Genomic DNA, 10,754 nt, shown 5'->3' on the forward strand with positions numbered 1-10,754 from the left:
TTTTATTCTTAAACCCATTCTGTTAGTGCCGGTTTACCCTCGTTGAATAGGTTTCAATATAAATTATGTACAATAATGTATATGGTAGTGTAATTATCTGCTTAATATTATTTTATGATTATTTTGACATTTTGTATTTGAATTTAATAAAGATTATACAAAAAGGAATTTTAATTTACTGACATTTCATTTTATCAGAATTATTACTATTACAGTTGTATAAAACTAATTAATTATGAATTTAAGCCATCGGTGTTCTGTTCATGAGTAATGCAGAAGTATTGAATACAATCCTTTTGGGATTTAATTAATAAATTATAAGCACTACAGATGTATTACTCATATCAAAGTTTAATTTAAACCAATTTACTTCATGTAATTAAATTTAAGGGTGACGTGGATGTGTGGTGGCTATCTTACTGTCCTATATATGATACAAAATCTCTACCAAAAATACAAACTGTGTATTATTAAATTGATGTAATTTAAACCAAAACATGTTCAGTTTACTAATATCTTATATTAATATTTTATTTATTTTTTTATTATTTCCACATTAATTTTGAATAATAATTATTATTATTTTATTTCACTTTATGTCTATTTCGTGAATACTTACCTGGGTAAAACTGACTAATTGCCTAAACTCTCCCAAAAGAGAACATCCTTCGAAAACAAAATGGAACAGTCAGCCCTGGTGCCAAGCTCAAGCGATCCCGCAAACCATGCGACATCCTCATTTTTTTTTTAAAGATCTTTGATTACTTATCGGAAGGAGTCCTCCTCGGTCTTTAAGATTCAAGATTCCAAATGCTTAACTATTCCCATTTTCTTTGATAAGGCTCTATATTATTCTGATGATATTTATAACAAAATAATTGAAATTATGTAACTTTTCTATTGACACCATTACCTGTATTATACTGTACATAATTTTTTTAGAACCAAATTGTTAACAGATTTTTATAAGTGTCATTAATTAGGTACCTGTTGATATCTAAATAGGACCGTTAACAAATGTTGAGATCAAAGATCACTATATAATTGTTTCTGATATTCTTTCGCAGTTAATGGTACCGATGGCGGAAGAACTAAGACACCAGAACACCCGTTTTCACCAAAGCTTTACAGGAATGTGCAGTCTCGGATTGATAGTGGTCGCGGCAAAGGTTCAAACAAGTCCGCGAAGGAGGCACTTGCAGAGAGGAAGAATTCCATTGGCTCGCAAGGCTCCCCTGTCACTGTAAGAGCAGCATCTACAAAGGTAAGAAAAGGGAATGAGGAGGTAAAAATAATTTTAAAATGGATTTGAAGTCAGGCTCCGGAGGAAAAAAATTCTTTGATATGTTGTATAACTCATTTTTCTGAGACATCAAAAAGCATATTTAACGAAAAAATCGCCAGCTGTTAATGAGATACATATTTTGGAATATTTAAAAACTGGAGGAAACATGTGGAAAAAATGTTGGTTATGCCTAGTTTTTGAATATTTAAAAATCTGTATCTCATTCTGTTCCCAAGTTTTTCGTGAAATATGCTTTTTGTGTTAGTTGTGCAACATGCCTATAAAATTGTTTTTTCCTCCGGAACTCGGATGTAATAAAATGTATGATTATGAATAGAAAAAAAGAGTCAAAATTTATAAGTTGAGTAATTTAATAAGTATGAAAGAAGATGTGGAAGCAGGACAGATGACTATTCTTTGATGTATGTTTTGAAATGTACCTTATTTAAAAAATATTTCTTGAAAAGAAACTTGTCCTGTACGCAAGAAAATGTTATAGCCAGGCTCCGGAGAGAACAAATGTTGATGTGTTGTGCAACTTTTGTCTCGTCGGTTCCTCGCACTTGTTGTTAGGAAATTTTAAGTATAAAGGTGTGTTTTATGAAAAACTAAGAATGATTAATGAGATACAAATTGTTTACATAGGAGAATTGGATTATCCACCCCCTTTCCCACCTTTTCCCGACTTCCACCATTTTTTAAATATTACAAAATCTGTATCACATTATTTACCGTTCCTGAGTTTTTTTGTTTGTGTCTTATAAAAATCAGTTTTTACAACATACCAAAAAAAGTTTCCCTCCAGAACATGGCTTTAAATTTCTCATGCTATCAGTGCTTTTGTGTGCAGTGCTTTACACGGCATGCCTATGTTTTTTTTTATTTTGCAAATATTCAGTGTAATGGTGTGAACAGTATATAATTGATCTTGAGATCTGTCAGTCGATATTTGTCGTCAGTGATATTGTTTGTTCTATGAGGTATGTGTCAGCGAACAAATTGAATAGAAAATCTTGAATTCTTTATGCTCTCAATGCCTTTCCGTATACAACACTCCACGGCATGACTACCGTATGTTATTTATGTGAACATTCAATTTAAATGTAATTGAAAGAACCTTATATGATTCATCTTAAGATCTTTCAGTCAATATTTGTCGTCAACGATCTTGTTTGTTCTATGAGCTAGTGTGTGTTGGTGAACAAAGATAGTATTTTTGACACGTTTTTAGGCTGATTGTTTTATTTGTTCGAGATTTTGATGGTTCTACCCGTTATTGATGAGGTGTTGCAAATAAGTGCTGTGAATCATCGTTTTCTGGTGACTCACCATTTGCGTAAGAGGGCGACAAATGATGATAGCGAGAAAATGTCAACAGTGCATTATTCCTCATGAGCGCTGTTTTGTGATACATTAATATATTTTGCAATAAAGCATGTTTAGGGGCTTTTATGTGTCTGGAAATTTTTTGTCAATTGCTGCAGTATGGGATGCTTTTCCAGTGTTTGTAGTTCATATTCCTTCCTTTAAGATTGATTTACTACTGTATATTGAAAACAGAGGAATTGTTTTCAAATAACATTATTTCAATATTGTTAACATACATACTTAACTCCCATTCATATTATTTTTAAAGTGTTATCATAAGGCAGGAATGCCAAGTTAAAAAATAGAAACTATTTAAACATAAAAGCAAGAGTAATATTTCTATCATTTTTAATATATTATTTGTCAACAGGTTTGGAAAAAAATATGTTGTGCCTTCAACCGTTAAAATTATATTTATATAACTGTAGCACTAAAAGTTACCTATGTGCTAAATAGATAGCCCAACAGTGGTTGTCTGGAGAAAGAAAATAATATTTTTCACCTGAATATTGCCTCCGAAGAATACATGATGTGTCCGACCTCTGGCCTATCAAGGCTAGTCTAAAATATAGTTAAGATTGTTGCTTGAAATAAAACAGTATTTGGGATTACAAAATACAGAGAAGGTTCTAAAGGTTACAGTATCTCTAAATCACATTCTCTTATTCCTAATCAGCCAAGACAGATCAGGCTGAACTGAAGATTATTATAATGAACCAAAAATTTATTTCATTATATAAGTAGAATCCTAGCCCTGTAAAATATAAAAATAATACTGAATGATTATATAGAATTTTAAATCTAAAGAATATTTAAAAATTATTCAATTTTTTCTATTTTTGCCATCACTATAATACTGTAATCTGGTATTGACTTCTAAATTGCACTGTTTTTTACGCTTGGGTGATCACTGTTTCAGAATCTGGATAAAGGTCATCGTAATGTCGATCAATACAAATAATCCTGAATATCTAATGGTTGATAGTATGGGCTGTGTTAAATCCATTACACTATTATGGATTAAATTGTTTTCATGCTTTGCCTATGGACGTATATTTTGGTCAGTCTCGGAATTTGAGGATTTTGGTAATGGAGGAGGATGTGGCTAAATCCTAAGGCTCTGGCTAGATTAACAAATTTTCATTGACGATAAACTGTTGTGTGCCTGTATGTAGTCATAATGTGCCTATTTATAGTCATGATGTAATATCATCATCACCATATGTATGCATGTCACATGCCCTTGTAAATATCTTAATAATTTCTCTGTAAATCCCAATAGGCCTATTGATTTGTTTTCCACCTGTTTCTTTGTCATTGTTGTTTCTCGTTTCTTCTTGTTATCCTTTTAAAGTGTTTGATTATATATGCAATGTGTGAATCCCAGCAATTCAGTTTTTACTGTGATTTGTGGATATTGTTGGAAATACAGAATAAAATTTGGTAGTCTAGACCGGCCTTAAATCCTAATTCTGCTAACTTCTCTGATGAACATGAAATAGGCTATAGTATTTGCAAATAATATTTTGAATATATATGATACACAATAATATAAATACATAAAGTGTATATATTAGGGACCTTACCTGGGAGAAGCAGGTACAGAGTAGAGAAGAAAAACAGTACAGTGAAGAGATAGGGTTGTAAGAAAAAATGGCCCTGAAAGAATGGCCCAGAAAAAATGGCCCCTGGAAAAAATGGCCCCAGTAAAAATGGCCCCAAATGACAGGTAGGTAAAAAATGTTATATAATACATTATTATTTTTTAAAAATGCATAATAATTTATATTGATTGATTCAGTTTTTGTTATTTTGCATCATTTAAATAATTGGAAGTTCTTTCAGGGCCATTTTTTCCGTATAGTGATAGATAGACATAAAGGTAGACAAAAATAAAATACAGTTAAGTTGGTGCAAAAATTTCATTATAAATAACATATTTTGAGAGCAGTCTTTTCCCTATAAATAACTTATACTGTAGTTTACCACTGAAACGACTTAGTTACAGCTCATATAATGTCTAGTTACCAAATATCATAGGCATAAAAAATAATTTTTTGTTTTATAATTATACATAGGTTAAACTAATAATAATATAATTTATCAAATTTCAATTATATGATTCAGTTTTTTTAATTTACATTTTTTCTCCCGCAAATGTTCTTAAATTTCTTTCCAAGTATTTGCAACAATTATGCATATGTTAATTGGTGATAAAAACATTTCTTTGTTCTCAACTTTAACTAAAAGCCAATTAAATATACAAATTAAATCAAGTTAATATTTAATTACTTTCTTAAATTTATTAACTCGAGACAGACAGTCTTCAGATTAAACTGATGCAGAAGACAAAGAAATTGAGGGGCAGCTGGAAATAACGAACCTGAGTATTGCACTCCGTGAAATTTGATTAGCAATCCCCAACCTGAGCCACATAATTTAGGCTTGTTTGGTGCAAATCACACACACATAATGCAAGTGGTACACAATACAATATTGATTCGCTTGCCAGACTACGGCTCAGTCTCGGGAGGCTTGCGTGTCATACGCAGCCCTTATGTCCCTGTATTAATTAGGCTGCTTGCATGTAATAGGTCTGAACAAATAATAATGATTTCAGATATGATCAGAAAAAAAATTATTCTTAAAATGTAGGTATTGAAATTATTGCATGAAAAATCAATCCACCTGTAGTATTATACCTATGGTATTCATTGTAGACGTAAAATAATACATCACCTTTAAAACCTGTACTTGTATATCAATTGATATCCCATAGAGAAACAATGTAGCTCAGCTTAAAAATAAATCATAGGCATTTAATATGGTATACAAAACCACCTTCTCTTCTCCTTCATCCAATCATAAAAAATAATAATGAAATTCATAATTACATTTAGAACCATTGTCTGTCATAAGCCCCCACTAATTCCGTTTAATTTTTTTTTTCAAAAGGAAATAGTTTTATGGTGAAAAGACTACTAGGTCTAGTCTATAATATTAAAAATAGAGCTATACTAGAAAATGTAGATCTTTATGTTACTGTAATATATGTGAAATTATGTACAAACACAGAATAATTCTACAGTACAGTACATAGTTGGTACTATGTGTAGTGAGGCTGAATTTCATGCAATGCACATGCCTTTAACACGTTTTAGATATTCATTTTTTAATAGCATTGTGCAGTAGTAGATCTAGACTACACCACATGTATGTATGCACATTAAGTGCAGTACAAAAGAAAGGTGTGACATAATTAAATCTGTCAAGGTATAAGAAGCTGACTCATCTGACCTTTGATTAAACCTGTATATTAATAATAATATTTTAATATATTGGAAATGTAAGGTTCATTTTCGAGATCAGGTTTTCAGGATTAGGAATTCTCAGAATTTGAGAGGAAATCACATTCAAATCAAAAACCAGCATTCATGAAATGTGGATTTCACTCTTATTCCTATAATGTCTTGTGACATTTCACCTGAGCCTGATTCAACCTGGACATATGGATAATATTTTTGAATATACAGTAGTTTAAAGTTATGAATATTTTTTACTAAAATCAACAATTTGAATTTCATTCTTTTCGACAAAATATCTTAAAAATAGACTAAATGTCATCTGATTTTATATTAGTCCTATAGTACAATACAGTTCATTTTGATTTAAAATAGTGGAAGGTTTAATAATAATAATAATAATAATAATAATAATAATAATAATAATAATAATAATAATAATAATAATAATAATAATATTATTAATAATAAAAATAATTTAAGTAATACTTTTTAAATGCTTTTTATATTACATTTTAATCAAAGTTCTGTCCAAGGAAGAAGATTTTTCGATTGTATGAATGGAATTTTTCCATTGTATTTTATGAATAAATATTTTAAACATTTATAATATTTAAAAAAAATTTCTGTAAATTTCAAATTTTTCTTAAATTTGCAAATAAAGATTTTTGAATTGAATTTGAATTAAATTGAATTTGTTTTCAATTAAAATTTATTCAGAAAAACTTTAACTTTAAAGCATACATAGAAATACATATAGTAATAGAAACAAAACATTGAATTAAGATATACTTCACTCTGAAATGTAATAAAAAAAATAATGGAAAGCATGTTAATAAATAATATATAGCAATATTAAAAATCTCAGAGAAAATGAAATCCATCCATTCAACAATTTAAATTTCACTCTTTTTTCCCCAAGATGCTGTTTCAAAAGGAGACTTTATTACAAGCGAGATGCCCGATATTTGATATAATGGCCTACTTATGGTCGAACTTGGAAGACTCCATTTTGTCGTTTTTTTCGACTAGTTACTATATATTGCTTCATTTTATGAGATGTAACACTTTTTATAGACATGAATCGTTACAGGTTAATGTTTGTAATTTTCCTTTGAGGTTTTATTACTCTGAGAGCATTTGGCTCTTGAGCTTATAATCCTATTTAGAGGATGGTAATTTTGGCTGGATATCAGTGGCCATGCCGCAGGTCATTTGGGAGATAAGTGTCCTCGCTCATGTTATTTGCATATCCTGATTTTGCCTTGTTATTAGCTTACAAATGGGTCTGGTTATCTTAATGTCCTTGTACTGTTAATCCTATAATGTAACCATTCTTCACTATGACATATATATATATATATATTTATATATATATATATTTATATATATATATAGTTTTCAAACACCTATATCGAATAATATGAACCTAAAAATTACAAACAAAAATTGCTAAATTTATTTAAGTTATTAACTTTCAAATTTAAAATTAAAATGAGAAAAAAAAACTACTATTTAAATTTATAGAATTTTTAATTTTATCATTGGTAAACACCTCTACTGCTGGTATATAAATTTATTATGGTTACTTTTATTATTACATCATTTTGAATAAAGAATAATATAAATTATTCTATGATCGAACAGTTACTTTTGCAAAAGTTATTCATGCATAGAACATCTGGAAAAGTTTCATAATTTGTAATATTTTTTTAAGATAAGCTATACATTATTCATTATCTAGCAATACATTTAATGTACACAGGTATAATAATAATAATAATAATAATAATAATAATAATAATAATATAATAATAATAATAATAATAATAAGTAGAACACTTGATAAAGGTGTTTCCAAAATTATGTTAACATGAATCTTATGACATCCAGTACTAAAAAAATATAGAGAGAGATATTAAACAAGTTAAAAATTAATCAGGATGTAGTCCTACGCAGAATTTATTTACAAAAAAAAATGCTATACAAACAATTAACAAGGCCACCCCATCCAATACCCCACCCTCATCAAAGCATTATCAGAAAATGATGCTTCAATGAAGTAAAATGCAAACAAAATGGCCCTGCCAATCTCTGAAGTAACCCTTACTATATTTAAAGTTAATTAGGCAAAAAAAAAAAAAAATACATATGATACAAAATCACTTTAAAACTTCGAACTCAAACTTAAAATTTCCTTTCAGAAAGAGAAAAGTATATAGAAACTTGCCATCTGTTGGTCTTAGCATAAACATTCAATCATAAAAATGTGAATAATTATAAATACTCTAACCAACTCTATATATCATGCTGCATCCTACATTGGCACATTAGATATTTAATAGTAGATGAACATTAGTTACCATGGCGATGCACATTTGCTTTTGTTGGCTGACCCCAACATATGTTAGGTCATCAGAAAAAAGAAAATTTGCTTCAAGTCATGATGACTCACTGAGGCAATCAAAATATTTATATCCATAATAATACTTTCATCATCTTTTTCAGAATTCATAGAATCTGTGCATTTTTGAAAACTAGTAAATCAATACATTGTAATTTACTTTAGTAAATAAGCTGTAATTCTCTACTGCAGTAAATAGTATGTACTGTATCTGTCTATCTCCAAAACGTAAATTGGACAATAATGAAAATGATGGTGAAGATGGTAACAATAATGTTCCTCCGTTATTGTTCATAATTCAGTTATATTTTCTATAAGTCTACTATTTTTAATTGTTAATATTATGATGAAGATGAATAAGGTTGAACATTGTTATTGATGCTAATGGGGATGATAATGATAAGGATTGGGGATAAAAGATGATGGAAATGGAAATCAACTTGCATACTGACTTGCATTAATTAAAACTTGCATGAACTAAATGGAAAATAGAAAAATAACCAATAAACTATCCTAAAATTAACCAGTAACATATGTATTATTAGTAAACATAGTGATATTCAGGTGAATGTGATAAAGATGATTGTGATAATAAACATAATGATAATAATGGTGATGAGAATACAGAGGTCAATCAAGAAGGCCTGAGATATGTGTAATTGTCAAAATCCTGGTCAGAATCATTTTTTAACAGATTTGAAATAATTCCTATGAAATATTATATTTCACAAGTGTCAATACTAGATTCGGAAAATATGTCAGCCGTTTTTATGTGATAAATAAAAAATTCATCCACTTTCATTTTTTGTGTGGAACACAAAAAATCTAATTTCAGTTTTATTTTACATTGTTTTGATGTTATAAATTTAGTTAAACTAGCAATTTCGTATTATATTTATAAATCTTTATAACACATATAAAAATCAGATTTTTCTTAACAACTGAAATTTTGCACCGGAATGGGGCTTCAATATACTGGTTTTATAATGGACCTTCTTTGTATTGTAGTGTTAATCTTATTTTATGCATTCTATTTTCCAAATCCAAAATCCAATGCATCCATTTTTTTTTATCAAGTCTATCTCATATAATTTAAGCTGTAATAATCCCTTTACTCTCAGTTGCTCAATTCAGTAATGTCCCAGTAATAGTAAAACATAGGTGATTCATACTGCATGACTTATTTCTTGGAATATCGACTTTGACTTGTGTGAAAATGTGTTGAAAGCTATGAACATACATTCTACCATGTGTGAGATCTGATTTGAAAGATGAAACTTGTTTAGACAGTGTAATTGGGCTATTAGCATATATTGATGTTGTTAGCAGTGGTGGATCTGGAAATTAAAAACAGAGGGGCCCATGTAGGGAACTTTAAATGAAGGGTCCAAACCACTTTCACAATTGCTGTTCTGGTACAATATTTTATGACTATAATTGCACATGGTAGATGGTCAGTCGGTAATTAATGGCACTCTCAAATTTAAATTAGATGGTTCTTTTTTTTCTATTTTTTAAATTTCTAAATTTTAGAGAGGACCAGTCCGATTTTCCCCTCCCCTAAATCGCTTCTCCCTAAATCCACCCCTTGGTAGTGAAGATGATGGTGTTAATATCAAATGTCAGGTTTGCAATTTCAACCTGTTTGCATTGAATATCTATTAATAAAATTCATTTTCAACATAGGCAGGGGTATAGGCAGTTTCGTCCTTGGAGGAAGGAGGGATGTGTGTGTGTGTGAAAATTGAGAATTCAGAACTGGCCAGTGGAAAAAAAAAAAAAAACTATATTCTAGTGAAAACTTAATAGCCATTTGTAATATTTTAACTCGCTAGTGAAATTAATTTGCTGTCATGACGAGGGGGGCTGTGATACACCCCTGCCCACAGTCTATATAACAAGAAGCAGTACTCTATGCTTTTCCTTAGGTAATTTAGCAATGGAAAAATAATTTCAAGCCTATGTTTTGTAATTCTCCTGAAAATGATGACAGGAATGGATGACCCCCAAATTTCATTTGGCACGTTGAAGATTGGCGACACTTTCACAGATTTAAACAAAACGGGAATTTTTCATTATTGATTTTCTTAAGAATGGGAAGAAAGTTAAATTACGTACTCATGAGTTTTAATTATGATTCTTTGTAATATTAAGGATAATTAATCTAATTGTATGCACTTCTACTCTTTCCTGTCAATAATACAATCACATTTTAAATTGAGCAATCCGGGGGGAAGGAGTGCTCGTTCCCCCATTGAAAATATCTGAAGCCAAATATTCATGCTGGAGTAGTTAAATTCGCCTCATATTACTTTATTCTGTGACCAGCTCTCCGTCACTAATAATTAAGGGGGCCCCCCATTTTTAACCTTCGCTTCCCCCCCCCCCCCAGCTC

The 10,754-nt window shown here is 29.9% G+C and overlaps 1 protein-coding gene across 1 annotated transcript in view; it reads left to right on the forward strand.

Annotated features, from left to right (window-relative positions):
* Positions 1-10,754, forward strand: part of LOC117103683 (serine/threonine-protein kinase DCLK1-like) — a gene marked incomplete in the record, with an annotated part of 31,287 nt that overhangs the window by 7,691 nt on the left and 12,842 nt on the right. The window contains 1 exon segment of the mRNA XM_033244283.1: positions 1,068-1,264. Within this exon segment, the coding sequence (XP_033100174.1) occupies positions 1,068-1,264 (197 nt within the window).

Source organism: Anneissia japonica, unplaced genomic scaffold (assembly GCF_011630105.1).
Source record: "Anneissia japonica isolate Jap-2015-1 unplaced genomic scaffold, ASM1163010v1 scaffold288058_len748972_cov163, whole genome shotgun sequence".
Taxonomy (NCBI): Eukaryota; Metazoa; Echinodermata; class Crinoidea; order Comatulida; family Comatulidae; genus Anneissia; species Anneissia japonica.